The sequence below is a fragment of the Mastomys coucha genome, unplaced genomic scaffold, assembly GCF_008632895.1.
Source record: "Mastomys coucha isolate ucsf_1 unplaced genomic scaffold, UCSF_Mcou_1 pScaffold14, whole genome shotgun sequence".
NCBI lineage: Eukaryota > Metazoa > Chordata > Mammalia > Rodentia > Muridae > Mastomys > Mastomys coucha.
Window position 1 is genome coordinate 80214673 of NW_022196896.1, and position 19006 is coordinate 80233678.

Sequence of the window (19006 nt, forward strand, 5' to 3'; positions counted from 1 at the left end):
AAATGCCATAAAGTGAGTTTACTCTTTACTCATAAAACCCATCTGAGCTCCAGGGGGTAGGAAGTCTTCTACAGAAATGCAAATGCGGAGCTAGCTCAACCAGCAGCCACAAAGGGAGGAAGTGCAGTGATCTGTTGAGGCTGCTAGTCTCCATGGAAACACCATTGAGTAAGTCTCAAGTCTCTATCAGCTACATCACTGGTTACTTTATTACTACAGAAGAAGGGGGCAAAGTCATGGATACAACTTGTTCTGGCTTCAGAGACTACCATATATACTTTAATACATGTCTTGAGAAACATTTGATCACAGCTGCCCAGGGCTACTACAGAATGAGAGTAAGAAATCAAAGAGCACGAGTCACACTTGCTTGCTCGGAAGGTTGAAAGATGGAATTATCTGTCCAAGACCAAGACCAAGAGCCTCTCTGTCATCAGTCTGGCTTGCAGTGACAGCTGTCACCCTTCACACCCTTCCAACTCTGCAGGTTATAGCTTCTCATCGGAAGAGAATGCTATACTTGTGAGAGGGGAGTTTCAAAAAATATATATTTATTTTTAGTAAGGAGGACGTCAGTCCTATCTTGTGTATTTGTACAGTATCACAACTTAAATGATAGACTCAGAATCTCTAAGAGGGAAAAGAATATACTGGAGCTGACTGGCTTGAGACCTACCAGTCCCGTAGCTCTGTGAAACCAGGAAACAGCAGGGGGTGGGGTGGAGTGGGGAGGGGGAGTGGCTTTAGTGTGTATGATTTGGTCTTAGGAGTACTAGACTCAGTAATATAAAATAATGTCTTTAGGTCTGAACTGTCTTCATAGATCTTTTTTACACTCAAGTGATACTTTAAATCTCATAGAAGGCAATGACTAGGTTATCAGTGAAAACATTGCTTCTGAAAAAACTTATACTGCCATGTCCTGAAGTGATTTTTCTTACATTTTTGTCTAAATGAGGTGTGTGTATGTGTGTCTGTGTGTGTGTGTGTGTGTGTGTGTAAGAGAGAAAGAGAGAGAGAGAGAGAGAAAGAGAGAGAAACAGACAGACAGACTTCATCCAAGTAGTACAGAAGTTACAGAGTTTAAGGATTAAAGGCTTAAACGGAAACAAGCAAGCATACACTCCCTAAGAACTTTCCAACACATTATCTCATTCAGGTGTTAGAAATACTCTCTGAGCCCGGCATTGTTATTTCTGTTCTATGGAGATGAATAATAACACCTTTATTTGTGCTGCATTATGATAAGGGTAGGAGCAGGCGCCGTACAGGAAGAGATGAAGAATGGCAATAGCTGTTACCCAACGGTGTGCTTGCAATGACTCTGACGAACAGCTCCATCTACAATGAGTCAGCCTGAGAACTTTCTGGAACTACCAGGGGAAGTAGAGATGCCAGTGCAGACCGTGCTCGAGACTCCTTAGCAACTGTATATATAGTATTACCACTCACTCAACCAAACCTTATGTACCACCCCACCAACTGTCTATAGACAAGGCAACTAACTGAACCCTGAAATTCACAAAGCAGCAGTCCTGGAGATCCCAAAGTTTGATGGTGACAAAGTGGATCTGAAATCCAGAATTTCTAACTTCCAAACTTCTGCTTGTTTCAATATGGCGCTGCCTAACTGCAGGTGAGGTGACATACACTGCAGCGACAGCCAGCGGCAAACGCAAAGCCAGTGAAAAAGTGTCTTTAGGAATCTTCAGCACCAGTCAGAAGAGGATAGGGGTTGTAACGAACTATCTTTCTCCACCCAACAGGGTTCTGGAAGATTCCAGTGTTTTAATTGTGAGCAGCAGCTATACCTATCATTATTGCAGTCAATTCCATAAACTTTAGTGGCTTCACCAAAATGGATTCAATAGAAATGTGACACACAGTTAATCTGAATTTTCCTGCTTCTCCTAGGTTCCTAACTTTCTCAAAAAAGTGGAAAACCTTATTAAGCTAGTATAAACCTATTGGGGTTTTTTTTGTTTTTTGGTTTTTTTTTTTGGTTTTTTTTTTTTTTTTTTTTTTTTTTTTTTTTTTTTTTTTTTGAGACAGGGTTTCTCTGTGTAGCCCTGGCTGTTCTGGAACTCACTCTGTAGACCAGGCTGGCCTCAAACTCAGAAATCCGCCTGCCTCTGCCTCCCAAGTGCTGGGATTAAAGGTGTGGGCCACCACTGCCCGGCTAAATCTGTTTTTAAGATACAAATATGCACTAATGGGAGGGGAAAAAAATCTCATTCTCCAAGCATAAGTAAAAATTATTATATTAAATATCCTGGTAAGACTGTTAAAGATGGTGTAGAATTACTATTCATAACCTCTGATGTGCATAGGTGAGGTGCTCAGGCAAGTCCCTCAGTTGCTGCCATTTAATGCCTTTCTTCACAAGCCCTACCTGCCAGCTTTGTGTATTTATTGTTAGCAACAGTAAAGCAATGGTTTTCCACCCCAACAAAATGTGTGATATTGTTGAGAGTCTGGTGCAGAGAGGACCCAAATGGAATGACAACAGATACTAACCACTACAGAGGCACGAAACACATCCACCAGACTGAATCCTGTTCAACAGCAATCATACACTAATCCTTTTCAACAGTGATTTAACATCAGAGCCTTGTGCCGGCTCAAGTGTGTCAACTCGACACACGCTAGAGTCCTCTCAGAAGTCAGCTGAGGAAAGGCCCTGAACACGTTGCCTGTGGTCAAGCCTATAGTACATTTTCGTGATTGATGATTGATATGGGAGTTCCCGGATCACTGTAGTTGGGGGCACACCTGGATTGGTTGCTGGACAAGCGACAGGGAGTAAGCCCATTAGCAACACCTTCCATGGCCTCTCCAGCGATTCCTGACTTGAGTTCCTGCCCTGGATTCCTTTGGGTGACAGTTTATAAGATGAAATGAATCCTTTCTTCCCCGACTTGCTTTTTGGCCACAGTGGTTTGTTTTGTTTTGTTTTAAATTCATTTTCAAGGTTTTCTTTTCTTTTGAGATTATAATATAATCACTTCATTTCCCCCTTAGCACTCCGCCCCCCCCAAAAAAACCTCTCCATGTACCTTTCTTTGTTCCCTTTCAAATTTATGGCCTTTTTATCTTTGTTTCCTTTTTCTTTTGTTCTCTGTCTCTGTCTCTGTCTCTCTCTCTTTGTGTGTATGTATGTGTTTGTAAAACCATGCCTACCACTCGCTCAGTCTATACAATGTTATTTGGATGTTCACTTTCATGGCTGACCATTTCGTACTGGATGACCAAGTGAGGTGCTCAGCCTTAGGGGGAGACAACTCCTCAGTCCCAGCATGCCTTGGTTGCCTGTGGTTCTTTGTCTAGGGTTGTAGCCTCCGTTCATGTTTGCATGTCTATTGGTGTTATAAACAGAGACTTCGAAAGCCAGAAGCACTGTATTCCAAGTCCTGAAACACATGGTGGACAACTTAAATCAATACAACCTAGCAAAACTATCTGGCATAGTTGAAGGAGAGAGAAAAACTTCTCTTGATATACATGACCTAAAACATTTGTATAGCCAACAAACCAAACTGAAAGTATAGGTAATGTCATAATGTTTCACCTTGGCAATGGACATCCTAACTACTATTGCCTTCTAGAGTCAAGCCACAGGTGATGACAGATGATGCCTAACAAAAGCTAGTGAGCCTCCTACCCTTGTTGTGCTTTGTACTTTGACATACAGATGCATGTATTTAACATACAACCAAACAGGATACTTTGTTTCTTCCCACTTTATTAAAGAAGGTGATTAGAGAGAATATCACCTCTCAAACTTTTCTCTTTTCCAGTCTACACATAAAACAGTGATTGATCCATATACACATATATTCATTCATATAAATAAGAATAATATAAAACATATATCAAGCTGAGGTTTTCCTGCATGTGTTGGGACTAAAGGGTACTTCCTTTTACCTGGGAAGAGCGGTGATTTTTCCCCATTTTTCCACGCAGAATCTTCTTGGACCATTACTCCCTCGGAGAGAAGCAAATCCTTCATAGGGAATGCTAGACGTGCCTGTAACAAACTGTCAGCCACGGAAACAGAAGGGAAAGGTGAAATCAGAGACCTCCTCCAGGAAAGACCATCACTATTGCTGTGAGACACTCCCGAGGAAGAGGGACGCTGGGCGGTGGTGGCACACACCTTTAATCCCAGCATTTGGGAGGCAGAGGCAGGCTGGATTTCTGAGTTCAAGGCCAGCTGGTCTACAGAGTGAGTTCCAGGACAGCCAGGGCTACACAGAGAAACCCTGTCTCAGGAAAAACAAAAAACAAAACAACAACAACAACAAAAAAAACCACAAAAAAACAAAAGAGGGACAAGTAGGGAATTTCAGAAGCCAACGTGTTGTCAACATAGGACAACTAAAGAGATTCTGAGGGTAGTTCAGCCACACAGCGAAGAGCAGTGAATTATAAAGGGAAACGGGTGTAAAGCATTCCAAGTGGCTGGCCTGCTCGGATGTTAAACCAGGCACACTTCCCATGGCGGATGAACGAAATGAGTCTATTAATCTAACCAAACCTACTTATAGAATCCCCTTATCCATTTGGCATACGTTTTAGGAATGTTGTGGGCTGCAAATCTGAGTTCCATATCCATAATCCAAAAGCAGGAAGTCCGAGTCTAAATGTAAGGCTCTGCTTTAGTGCCCAGGAGGCTTCCTCATATCTAATGCTTTAGTGGACAGTTTTTACCAATGCCACAAAGCACAGTGACTTCTCCGAAATGTCGCTGCTCTACAAAGCTTGGAATGTCAAATGAAGGAAGAAGACTACATCAACAAACAGGGTCCTTTCTCACAGTATTGAACAGCCTCTCTTTTTCCGCCTAAGGATGCTGACGGCAGAAGGCCACAGGCTGCCACTACAAGGACTGTCCTGAGGGCATATGTCAACCCGGAGTGGGAGGGGGTGGGGGGGGAGGGGGTCTCAGACTTGCATTGGCACTTCACCACAGGCCTCTGGAAAAGCTTTCACTTGGTTGGTGGTACAGTACACAAAGGACACCATCAAAAGGATATGGAAATGCCATAGCCAGAGAAACCAAGTTTGTATTTATGAAGAATATCTAGCAATTACTAAAAAGTGTACACCCTTCCAACAATATATTATTGTGTTAAAGACTGATGACCTAATGGCATCTTACCTGTAACAACCTTAGTCGCTGTTCATTGTTGAATCGTTCTACTGCAGCCCAGAACCACCGAATTACAATGTGATTGTCATGGTACCCTATGAACCAAGCACAAAAGCTCAAGTTACTTGGAGCCTTCTACCTTAAACCACTCAGAAATATACGCCAAAAAACTACCACCATACATACAAATCAGCATCTTGGATTCTTTAAATGTTGTTCATAATTTAAGATTAAGGAACAGGACTGCAAATATGATCATACATGTATCAAAAGTTAATAAATAAGACGACACAAATGAAACCAACAGGTCTTTGTTTTCATTTAGCAGTGAGAACAACAACAAATGAGTTACTTTAGCGCCATTGTTTCTGAAAAATACAATTGTTCTGACTAGAAATGTTTACCTCTTTCAATCATTTCAATAAGAAACAATTTCTTTAAGAAACAATCACTCAGTGGTTCCAAATACCATTATGCCAAACACTATACTAAGCTTTGGGGCAAAGAAAACTGACCCTCTCAGGATTTCCTGATGGAGAGATGTATTAATCACACAATTTATATACACAAAGAAAAACAATGAAAACAATTTTAAAGCTGCCTATTTCATTTCCAAGTTCTTCTCTAAAAGCTGTGAATACTACTCATAATTAATAATAAGACCAAATTACTGAGAGTGGGTATGTAGTCCAGTGACAAAGCACTTGCCTAGCAAGTACAAGGTCTTGGATTCAATCCTCAGTACTACAGAAGGAATTAAAATTAAAATAAATAGAAACAGTTTATTTTTCATAATATCTGTTAATTAAACAGGAAAGAGACCTTTAACTTTTTCAACTAATAAATCCTAATTATCACAGTTTTACTTTTATCCCATACTTTTGCAGAATTTAATGAAATGTCAAAAGAATTATCTCACAAAATTGGGTTAAAAACAGGTTTTATCTCAGTAAAAGATATAAGTTCTGGGCTGGAGAGATGGCTCAGCAGTTAAGAGCACTGACTGCTCTCCTGAAGGACCTGAGTTCAAATCCCAGCAACCACATGGTGGCTCACAACCATCTGTAATGAGATCTGATGACCTCTCCTGGAGTGTTTTAAGAGATCTATAGTATACTTGCACACACACACACACACACACACATATATATATATATATATATATATATATATATATATATATATATAAAATAAAAGTTCTAAGAGAGAAGTAGGCTGACATGAATTCATGCGCAATTAGTGATTCAAATCAACTGATAGTCATATTTTACAAAAATTACTTTATTTAATTCTGTGCTGTACTCCCCAAATGAGGGTGAGGAGGGGTAACTTTAATCTGAATGTGTCCTCATGCTCCCACAGCTGTGAAATTTACCAAGAAATCTCACTTTAGGGTTTGCCATTTCACCAGAGATGAGGAAAGAGCCTGAGCGAAGGAGCAGCAGCAGCAGGCTGCCCATAGCATCCCGGTCCAGGCTCTGGGAAAGACCTGGTTAATGCGTGAAAGACTGGTGCATAGCTGCTCGAGGCACTACAGGTTCCTGTCCTTACGAGGCAGCCCTCTTCTGCTTTGCCCTTACTGGTTGTGCCAAGCCTAATTTGAAAGAAGAATGACTCTCCCATCGTCTCATCCACAGACAGCTGCTGGATGAACAGATGGTACGCGGCAGCACAACTGCCTTTTCACATGGTGCCAACTAGCTGTGCCAGGCAGACATGGCAGCTAAGAGTCTTGTCCTTTATCTGGTCTCTTCTAAGGATCTCACTTGGTAAGATTTACCACTAAGACAGGCCCTTGATGTGCTCACATATAGTGATTTTAAAAAACCTTAGACTGTGTGAGTATAAAAATGACTACTTTGATGACTGCACTGCTCTGAGAATCTCCTGGGAGGGAGGTATAAGGAAATAAGAGTCACCACAAAAGTGAAGTCTGATATCAGGCAAAATGCATTTTAACTAGTAAAACGAATTGAGCCAACAAAGCTTTCTAGAATAACCAGCATCACATCTGGATGCTACATGGGTCCGGCCAGGTAAAATGTTTGACTTCAGAAATAGAAATGAGGGAAATCTCAATTTAATACAGACCTTTAGAGAAAACCCCAACATTACAACTCATCCCGAAAAATACATACTTTACTCAAAATTATTAGACAAAACTATTAACTCTGGGCTGTCCTTAGGTTTCACCTGGTTAATAAGGGACAATCCCAATCATGTTGGTCCAAATTACTGAAACTGTGTACTGATCTACAGAAAGCTACTTCCAAAGAATCCCAACCCAAATCATTTCACAGCCATTCTCAGCCAGACACGATAGTCCAGTCTAGAAGGACCTTGCAGATGGACATGCTGGATTTTAAGAACCCACTCTTGTTCCCTGTTAGTGTTTTAACCATGAGTTATAACTGATAGATAGTCCAAGGAACTGCAGCTAACCCTTGTAGGTTAGGAAGCTCAAAGGGTGTAGTGTCTGGAGGTTTTGAATGTAGATGGATAGGTGGGGTCTGACCAGTTGGATAGTAAGCCTCCCATGCCTCACCAACAACGTCATCCAATACTTAATTGGTGTTCTTATGATCACATTTCTTCACCAGCAATTAGGAGTTATGACATCCTCAAGTGGGGTGTGAACAGTCCTTCCCCTTTTGACTAATGAAGTCACTAGGTACAGAAGGGACTAACCTTGCCCACGGTCTCAAGGAAAACAGCAACAGACAGACCAGTGATTAATGCAAGCGCCTTTGTGTGTTCTATGCTCAGACCTGTGCTTGAACTAGGCTCCCTGGAATGTAAGTCCAGCCATTCATAAGCCAAACCTTACCGCCTCTATATTCAGTGTTGTTTCTCCAGTCATTGAGATCTATCTCAGCCGTGCCAGCAATGACCAGTTCCAGTTCTCTTGCATCAAAGACAGATACTAGCCTGGCATCTACTACCTGTGGAATAGAAAAAGTACAAGCATGACTTAGAAACCTAGAGAAAGGTCAGCCCAAAGGAAGCCTTGTAAAAAACACAGGGCATAGGGAATTTCAAGAGTACTGTGGTTATATCCTCCACTGGTATGTGAGAGCTTCTCAGACTTTCTACAGATGGAAGTGTTTCTAGTTGAAAGTTTGTAAGATTAGCCTCAGTAGAATTTTTGTTTTGGTTGATCACCATATCCTACTGGATAGGTCTCCTCTGGTCTCAGATGCTAAGCAAGGCAGGGTCTGATTAGTACTAGAATCAGAGGATTTTTGCTTCATATTTGACAACTGATTAATGTAGTTGTTTGTTGTTCTGCTTTTGAAAAAGATCTAGAGAGTCGCATGGAATACATGTGATAAATTCTGGCCCCCCACACAATCACTGCATATATCAAGCATAAGATTTAATTTTGCATACCTAAGCATGAGTAAGAATTATAACTTTCATGTTATCAGTAGTCATTAAAGCATTAAAATGGTACACCTAAAATCAGCATAAAATCATCACAGTGGTGATATAACATGCACAATAAACTTTCAAGTATGTACTTTGGGGATATACAGGAATATATCTGAATTTTTATATATTAAAAGAACAACAGTAAACATAGCAAGAGAGAAGAGAGAAATTGTCTATGCATGAAGCATGGTAGAATGGTAGAATGGACAGGCAGCCCGGCTGTGGTAAACTGCTGTTTACCTCATAGAAACCGCGAACTAAGCTCTCTGTCTGCTGCACCACGCCCCTCTCGATCCTCCACTTCACCATTCTCTCAATGTACTCCTTCTTGTTCTTCTCTGTGACTGGAATATTGGCTCCCCCTGGTTTTAGCTCTCGTTCAGTAATCTGTCATTAAAAGGCAAAAGAATGCATCAGAAAACAAGTCGGGATCGGGTGCATGGCCCTCCCCCACCTTGGGTAAGCCTCTAAGGCAGTGGTTCTCAACCTTCCTAATGCTCCCACCCCTTAACACAGTTCCTCCTGTTGTGGTGACCCATAACTATAAAATTACTTCTGTTGTTTATAACTGTAACTTTGCTACTGCTATGAAGTATAATGTAAATATCTGTGTTTTCTGATGGTCTTTGGTAAGCCCTGTAAAGGTATTAGGTGACCCCACGAAGGGTTCCACAGGACAGATCTAAAGATCAACTATGCCTACAGAGCCAGAAAGATGTACTTAAGGAATACAGAAAGACACCCCAGTAAATCTTAAATTGAGAGCTCATTTTTAAAAGCACATGAAATACAGGCAACCCACACAAGTACCAATGCCTAGTAAGAACTGACTGAGACAGGACTCCTGACAGATTTCATAGTCTTCCCTTCCATCAAATTTCAAGGAAAACAAGTCTATTCTCTGCTTTCAAGCATTCTCCAAAATATTATTCACAGTCTCTCTGTTCCAAAACATCAATTACAGTTTTAAAATCTAAACAGGTCTTAATTTTATATTAATTAAAATTAAATAATTTAATATTTAACCCATGGATAACATTCAAATGTATCCTATATAAGATACATTCTCATATCTCTACATATCTCTAAAGATTCTCACATCTTGTATGAGAATTTGAGTTGGAAATAAAAAGATTGTTTACGGCATATAAATGTTTCTTATAATCTATAAATGAGGACTTCTTAATCTGTAGTTGGCATTACAATAATCTTTGTACTCAAGCTTACTACAATTTAGTTAAGTCATCCAATAAGACAGAAATATTAACATGTGATTTTAGTCATGGAATTAACTTTTCCCTAGCCAATAATAATCATGATGCCTTCAGTTAGCATGTAACAGACCTGCCCAAAAACTTCTTCATTCACAGTGAACGTGAGATCTAGGATGTCATGGATGTCATTGTCTTTCATCCACTGAAGGCTCTGGTGGAACTCCTCATCAAGGTATTCCAGATCACTCAGGTCACACAGACTGAGATGACAAAGAGAAGCAAATGCATAGGCCTTATTATTAGCAAACCCCAGAATCACAAGGAAGGAGACTTTGTGACTTTGCAGCTTTGTGACAAGAGCAAGACCCATTCAATAGGCTGCGGTAGTTGGGATGCTGGTGAGCCCAGCAATCACACTACTGAAAGAAGTCAGAGACGTGGTATGTGGTCTTCAATCTGGGATACATAGGCTGTCTTAGCAAGCATTTACCTATCTTTTCTCTCAAAAATAGAACCAAATGTACAAAGAATGGCTGTCATCTACATGGTCATCTACAACCCTGCTAGTTCTAGAACTGGACCAGGTTGACAACTTGCACCTGTAATCTCTTTTGCTATGATTACCTATCAAAAATTATTGTTCTCCTAATTTGAAACTCTTTATTGACTTCTCTATTGTGCATTAACTATGTTTTTCACTTGTATTTTCTAAAAAGACTAGATACTTTTCTAAAAAGTAGCTCATGGTTCTTATTCTACCATTATAAAAACAGGACTCTTGCATAATCACAAAGTTTCCTACACCTCACTCCACTACTGTTTCTTTTTTTCTCTGCAGTGACAAGATTTAAGAGTTACTATTATATGCCTTCGTGTAAGGTGGTAGTAATTGATTTGCTACAGTTGTGTTAAAATTCCCTGCCCTTTAGCTCTATTTTAGGGGTTGTCATGTTTATTTATTTATTTACTTATTTGGCATCAAATGTGCACCATGCATATTAAATATTTATTAAGCACCAAATGTGCACCATGCATATTAATAACTACTTGATGAACTTGCTGCTCTTGAAGGGAAGTGGTCTTGGGGAGACAGGCATACTGTGAATAAGTTAATATAAAGTACAGGTGGCTGTACAAAGTAGAGAGTACTAAAATACATGCACAACTTAAAATACATGTTACTGTCAACCAATGATTGATAAGACTGGACATGGTTACCCGTGCCATCTTCCAACACCTGGGAGGTGTGGGTAAGGACTATAAGTTTGAGCCCAATCTGGGATGTAGAGTAAAACTCTGCCTCAAAAGGAAAAAGGGAGAAAAGGTGAATACCAAGAGCTATCAGAGGAAGTGAGCGAGAGGGACATTCGCTTTGACTTGGACATTCAGGGAGACATGTTATAGATGAGACAATGCCTGTATTAAATATTTCAGGATGATGATATCTAGAGATAGAAATGGAATGGGTTAGAGGAAAGGGAGAGAAGAGAGAAAAGACGAGATAACAATAAAAACAAATCTAGAGGCACAGAGTGCAAAATCCTCCAAGCACATGGAGAGAGTCCTGGAGTACTGAACATAAGACACTCTTAACAGTCTAAGGATGAGGACAGAAAAGTAGTTGTGAGTGAGTTGTGAATGCCACTCTTAAGAATCTCAGTGACTCAGGTTCAAGACAAGGAATGATGTAATCAGATATGGGTGATGAGTTATAAAGAGTTTTTCTAGAAGATACTAAAAAGATGATCTAAAATAGGATGAAAAATCAATTAACAGAACACTTCAGCAATGTGGCCAAAGTAAATGTCCTAGTGAGGGAAAGGCTAGAGTACAGAGGCAGGAACACAGAAATTAGTGAAGAGTTATATTGGAAAGGAGTATAAAGGAAGATAATCTAAAGTAGGGACAGCAAATGAATTCATGTCACAGGCCAACTCTGATAGGCACCATGATGCCTGAGTTCATCAATATCTTTTAGTGAAAGGAACTGAAAAGATCTGAGGTCACATGATTTCAACGAGGACCCTCTGTTTCAATGGGAACAGAGACAGGAAAGAATATTGTGATGGTTAATATGGTCAACTGACAGGATCTAGACCTACCAACAAGATAATTTCTGGGTATGACTATGGTCAGGGAAGGGGGTGGGAGAAAAACCTTATCTCAGACAGAAAGTAGAAATTTAGGTCTTGATCTCGGATAAGAACAAGGCAGGGGATAAGGAAGGAGCACTGTCTCAATGGATAATAATAGTTGTTTAGATTGCTTTAATTGCTTTAAATTGTTTTATTTATCAAAGTGTGGGTGGTTATATGTTTGGTGGTTATGGTATTAAAAATCCTCTGTGAGAGAGGTCAAAATAGAGCAGGCCTAAAGAGAAAGGAGGCTGCTAATTCAAATCATTCTATATCTTTGATGGTATTGGGTTGCTAGACCGAGGACATGCTATTTTGGGAGAGAGGCTTTATATTTGTGTTACTAGGAAAGAAGAAAGTACTTGGACCCCTTCCAAAGTGATATGGATCAGATAGGATAGGAGAAGATCCCCTGAAGATATTGGCTAAAGACAGAAAAGAAAAATTGGAGATCAAATAGGACAGATTCATATATTGCAGAATGTGCACCTCCGGTGAAATTCATTCTCGGGGACACCAAAACGACCTATTGTTCCAGCTCCCTGCCTCTTAAAGTTGTTTCTAGAGACTTGCTCCCAGAACAGCTTCAGGAATAGCTGGTGATTCCTCATGACCTCAGTTCATCCAGACTTTCAGATGGCTCCAGTTAAAACTTCAGTCAAGCCCTGAGCCTTCTAAGAATGCAGAGACTGGATAACAGATGCTAAAGCTAGCTTTCTTAAGTCTAACCAAAATTTCCAGTTTTCCTCTCCTTCCCCACACCTGTAAAAAATTTATATGTATATATAAATTTTTATATAAATTTATATATATATATACATATATATGTAATATATATGTGTCTATAAACATTCATACACACACACATATACACATAGATATACTCACACATCACCACTATCCAGCAGGAAGAAGCCATAGAGAAAAGCCATCCCTATTGCTTGGGCTTGAGTATCTGGTTATGGTTATTTTATAAATTATAGATAGGTTGTCATTTTAAGAGATAATTTGGAAATGGTTATAATTTTGAACAGGGAGGAAACTAAACAGACTTAATGATTTCTGTCTTTCTCTATAGGAAGAGGTTCTCTATCCTTTCTTTCCTAGGTAAAAGGAAGGGGTTGAACGGGGAAAGGAGGAATAGAGTAATATTATAGAAAAATTAGATTTATGAGATAGATTGCTAAATTTATTCTTAAACAAAACATTAAATAGCCATAATCTTACATTGACAGACATCTTTATAACTAATACAAAGTTAAAATTATAATTTCTTATACTGGTACAGAATTTATACATTGATACAAATTTAAGGTCTTCATATAAATCTTTATATATCGATACAAAATTAAAAATTAATATTGTTACTCTCAGATACTCTTATTGTGCCTATGCAACTCATTTAAGACTCAGTCCTTCTAATAGCTACTATCACAAACTGTTTAAGAAATACAAGGTAAGGACCAGATAGTAAACTCATGGTTATATTAGGTTCTGATCTAGTTATAATAAGTGTTTTCAATAGTATCTAAATAGAAATAGCTAGCCAGGTGGTAGTGGCGCACACCTTTGATCCCAGCACTTGGGAGGCAGAGGCAGGTGGATTTCTGAGTTCGAGGCCAGCCTGGTCTATAGAGTGAGTTCCAAGACAGCCAGGGCTACACAGAGAAACCCTGTCTCGAAAAACCAAAAAGAAAAAAAAGAAAGAAAAATAGCTAAGAGTAGTAAAGGTTTAACAGTTCAGATATACTATATATATAGTCTTCAAAAATGTCAAAAATCCACATTTAAATTCATTAAATATGACATTTAAATTCATTATTAATAATTTTTTTGACTAGGAGATATGTCTAGTCCTGACAGTATCCCCTTCGCAGTTCAAAGAAGATATTAAACATCATAACCTCTATATATAGAGTTGCTCCATTTGTGGTAAGGTAGCCAACTGGACAAAAATTGCTCTATTTCATCTATAGACAAAAATATACTGCCCAGGAATGGACATAAAATGTGACATAGTCAATAGCTTAGCTCTGCCAAGACAGAGTAAGCTAATCTTTCATAATTCCTGCTTCATGTAAGGTCTGTCAGATGGTTCTGGGCCAGAAGGCTAAAGACAAATGCTTCAATGTTTTGAAGAATAGGGGACTGTCCAGGTAGCCAGCTGTCTCTACAAACTTGCTTAAGTTTTGCAAGTTGTGTTTTTGTGATTCCTATATATTATAATTCCTATATATTCAGGGAATATTTAATTTGTTCTTAGATCTCTGATGGTGTTATAGACTAGCCTTTTTTTTTTTAAAAAAAAGATTTATGTATTTTATTTATATAAGTATACTGTAGCTGTCTTCAGACACACCAGAAGAGGGCATTGGATCCCATTAACAGATGGTTGTAAACCACCATGCGGTTGCTGGGAATTGAACTCAGGACCTCTGGAAGGGCAGTCAGTGCTCTTAACCACTGAGCCATCTCTCTAGCCCTCTAGTTATAGTTTTATAATCAAACTTAAGTTGTTTAATATTTAAAAAGATGATCTAGATTTAATAGAATTGTTTTTAGATGGTAAAGCAAGTTAAAATCAAAACATTCCAATCTAAAATTATAAACTCTTCAAGTTAAGATAGATGTTAATGTACCTAAATTGACAAAATTGATCGACTGGATTTATTAGTATATATCATATCTTATAGTTTATGTAACTATTATAACTATGTTCAATACATACCAGAGAGAAAAGGACTTTTTAATGGATGAAAAGGGGGAAATGTTGTGGGCTAGGTCTAATGCTACTTATACTCTGTTAACCAGGTCCCCCAAAATTGCATGAGAATCTGCACAAAAGATGTTCATGGTCCCTGTCCCCAGTTGGGTTTGGTTGGTAAATAAAGTTTCTGGCGGCCAATGGCTGGGCAGGGAGACAAGGGCGGGACTTTTAGGACTCCAGGAAAGGGGCAGGGGAGGAGAAAGGAGAAAACTACCATGCTGGGAAAGGAATAGTGACCAGGCCTGAGAAGTGCAAGACAGAGAGACAGCCATAAGAGCCGAAGAAGAGCAGCCCTACAGGGTCCCTGACTGGGTCTAGGGCAACAAAGATGGAATATAGATTTTAGTAAGTAATAATTCAGGAATATTGAAGGGGGTGTGCTAGCCACATGCAGGTTTGGAAGTGGCCCAGGCACTGAGTTGTTTAAGACATATTAAAATATAAGGCTACATGTATGTATCTTTCAGTCAGGAACTCAGAACATTGGGTTGATTAGAGAAGAGATAATTTGGCAACTACAACAGTCTAGATCGAAAGCTTCTGAATCCCAAGGTTAAGGGCAAATCCAAGGGAAGGCCCACAGAGGAGCAAGAAGATGAACAAGGGGGAGCACAGAATCACGTGTGTCAGCGCAGGAAAGACCCAGGGAAACCCTTAGTTTCTGATTGTCTCTGCTATCCCAGAGTTGAATATTAATATCAGAAGCAGCAATACAATCTAAGATAAGGCTGAAAAGCATTCATCCACATCTCCCAAATGGAGAAAGAGAGAATGCAGACTAACTAGGGGAGGGGTGTGACTTACAGTAAACATGAACTCTGGGTACTCCTCTCACAGAACCTAATGAAACTATGAGAAGAAGATAATGAATGAACTGCAAAGGTGAGAGGGGGCCCAGAAGAACGGGGTTGGGGGTGGGGGGTGGGAGGGGAAGCAGGAAATGGTCCTTGCTGCCTGCCCAGAAGGAAAGCTTTCCTACTGAGCACACTGAAGCCTCATGGGAAACATTCTGTTGGCTTTCATTTGAGGTCAGGACTTCCACTTTAGGGAACACAGGTCCATGGGCTTGATGGGAGGATGTGCCAGGCAGCTCCCAGCCATGACTCAGTACTTTACAACTTTGCAAGTTTAAGTCTACATGTCTACCCATCCCCCAACAACTGTCTTGTAAATGACTACATACTGACTAACGAACAGGGTGGTTTTGCTTTACATTGTACAGTAACTGTCATCATTCGGTGTGGTAGAAACAAAGAAAAAGTTCTGTGGATGCGAATTTTTCATCTGTGCCCATACAGTGCTATTATATAGAAGATATAGAGATATATCTAGCTCTACAGAGATAGAAAGGTCTCAAGAAAAGCAGGGCACTGTCTACCTCCACCAACGAAACCAAAAATAAAATGGAAATGAAAGAAAAGAAAATGAACTTGTGACCAAGAGCGAGCTGTTGGAAGTGCATGAAGTAAAATACAATGTGCACTTCATAAAGGAGTGCAGGCTGTGAGTCACCACGACTAACCCACAACTACTCTATTAATAACCAGCACAGATACCACAAGAATCTAAGGGCCGTGTTTGAAGTAGAGTTGTTTTAAAGAAGCATGTGTTGTCACAGATGAGAATAAACTATTCAGGGAGGGACAGAACTAGGGCCTACAGGTAAGCCAGAAGCATAACAGCTATATTTGAAATTGTATTCCTTTTTGAAATTTAAACCACTATTTACTCAACAACTGATTTGGGATAGTGTGCAGATAAATGGAGACCTTGATAAACTTCTTCAGTAAAGCATTTTTTTGAGTTTGACATGTTGACTATACAAGCACAGAAATACTCTTACATTCTGAGAAGAGCCTTATAGAAGGGTCGCGTGAAGAAGGCGTCCAACAAGTACTGGTGTATTAGTGCAAGACCGAGGATCCTCCCACTGAATCGGAACCTGTGAGGGAGAAACTCGAGGTGGGTGAACAGCACTGAACAGTGTCTTGAGGCCTGTGTCTACCCTCCAGTGAGTTTCAAATTCTTAGGCACTGTAGTATATGTCTCCATTAGCCAATGTTTAGATTTATTTGTGGAGGAAATCTGTTCCTCTCACATTTAGGGACACCTTACCATTACTCCAAGTCAGTAATGTCACTCTGTATCCCCCCACATACGATAGTATGAGTTCCCCATTACCTTTTAGTGAAATTTCCCCACAACCATCCCAAGACATAAAGAGTAGGAAGGTTGGGAAAGTGTCCTTGGTTTCTGTGCATGAATATTAGTTGATTTCTCTAACGCAAAGTAGGGGTAATTCTCTTTCGAGAAAAAGCCCTTATTCAGATTGAAAATGTTCTCTGTTCTCTCTCCAGCCTCATTCCTGATGGTAAATACCATCATTTACAAAGTATACATATACACATGTGTGTGTGGTGGGGCTTTCCTCATGAAACATTCTGTTCTCAAAAATTTCAAAGTGAAATGCTATTCTGAATCAACTTGGAAACTTTACCACTTGGATCTGTTAGAATTGGGTTTTCTGCCTGAGGCACACAAATGCTTTCTCCACAAGTATCTGGGGCCAGCCCTTCTAAGTCTGATGCCATCGACAGTACTGTGGGTCTGTAATTTTAGTTTGGGGCAGGCTTTGTGAGGTCAGTGGCCAGCAACTTTTGACCCTCTTTACTTCCACTTATATTAGCACAGCTGTAACAGCCAGAGTTAGCAGGCCTCCGAATTTGTAACTAAACAAGAAGTTAATTTGAAGAGTAATTCCTGAAAACTAATGCTTTTCACTGTCAATGACCTCATGACCCAAAGAACCTTCCTCCATTTCTGTTCTTTCTTTGTTAGTATCACTGAAAATGAACAGGAATCAATCAATTGGGCTTATGTAAATATTTAAAGTCTACAAATGCAGGGATTAGAAAGAGAGTCATTTGGAATTTTTCAAAATAAATACCTCCAGATGGGAATGTTCATTTTGTTTCCCTTGGTTTGGGGTGATACATTAAGAAAAAAGCAAGTTTAGCTTCCAAACTTGAAGTGGTTTAAATGTGCTGATGTGAGAGGGTGAGTGAGCGCTGCCCTGACTTCCCGTTCACACAATTGATCTCTAGTTCTCCTGGCCACTACTACGCCCCCACTAGACTCCCCTCTGCCACCCCAAAAGACTATGAACAGCCCTCAGCCAGGGCTCCAGATGCTCCACCTCCCCTCCCCCAGGGCCAGCCATTTCCCCAGGCAGTTAGAGAAGCTGCTTGAGCTCTGCCAGAGGGCCTGGGGGTCCTGCTAAGAAAGTAATCATCCATAACAGTTTTGTCAATGGGATAAAGCTTCTGAATTCTACTCAACTCATTTAACATTGATCTTATGCAATGTAATCAATTATCAGTTGAGGGACCGTCTATATAATTAGGTTTGACAAGCAAAATAAATGCCAAATGAGGTATAAAACTGATAATGTGATTTTTATCCAGGAGGGGAAAAAATGTTAAAAAGAAATGTGGCTTCTTTTGGAGGGAGGGGTAGTTAGAATCACAGAAAATTAAATGAAAACAACTATTACAGAAACAAACGCCTTACCATTCATGATGATTGTCTACAAAGGCAGACATGGGACTTATTTGTACTGTATATGTGTCATTGGCTGAATATTCAAATAAGCCGTAATAGGGGTTAAAGAGCTCTCGGGACACCAGGAAGAAAAACTCTCTGGAAGGCCCACTGTAATCCAACCTGTAAAAAGATCCACATAGAGAATAATGAGCTTTTACTTTGTCTAGGTATTGGGCATATCTTCTCCTGTGTTTAACATTGTAGAGGATGCTCATTACAGGGACAGTCTACTACCAAGGCTATCTAAACAAAAGTAAAGAAAAAAAAATTCTGATCTCAGTATTGACCCAAAATAATGAACTAGGCATTTATATAACACATATCCAAAACTTCAACTACCCATGAGATAATGCAAACAAGAATCAAGATACTCACCATATACAAACACACACATATATGAATATTTTACATGTCCAAAGCAAGGCCACAGGGAAGGGAGTGTCACGGGAGTATTTCCTCCTTACAGAGGAGAGCAGCTACATCCACCCAAGGGACATGAAAACTGTAGGGACTTTTGGAAATTTTCTGAATTAAGGGAAGCTCCCTAGAGAGCTGAGAGACAAAAAAATGGAGCGAGTGGGTGCAAATGAAAAGTGTAAATTTAAAAAATCACCATGGAAAATTACAGACGAGGAAAAGGAAGGTACACAAAACTTGCTAAGGAAGGTCCCTGGACAGGCTGGAACTCTAGTGCACAGACCAC

At 39.8% G+C, this 19006-nt stretch overlaps 1 protein-coding gene across 7 annotated transcripts in view; it reads right to left on the reverse strand.

Moving 5' to 3' along the window:
* Positions 1 to 19006, reverse strand: part of Hecw2 (HECT, C2 and WW domain containing E3 ubiquitin protein ligase 2) — a 382291-nt gene that overhangs the window by 15406 nt on the left and 347879 nt on the right. For all 7 annotated transcript variants that reach the window (XM_031367485.1, XM_031367488.1, XM_031367483.1 and 4 more), the window contains 7 exons: positions 18271 to 18423; positions 16544 to 16642; positions 9929 to 10058; positions 8825 to 8971; positions 7980 to 8094; positions 5162 to 5247; positions 3925 to 4037 (listed from right to left, as the gene is read on the reverse strand). In XM_031367485.1, the coding sequence (XP_031223345.1) occupies positions 3925 to 4037; positions 5162 to 5247; positions 7980 to 8094; positions 8825 to 8971; positions 9929 to 10058; positions 16544 to 16642; positions 18271 to 18423 (843 nt within the window). The remainder of the gene's footprint in view (positions 1 to 3924; positions 4038 to 5161; positions 5248 to 7979; positions 8095 to 8824; positions 8972 to 9928; positions 10059 to 16543; positions 16643 to 18270; positions 18424 to 19006) is intronic.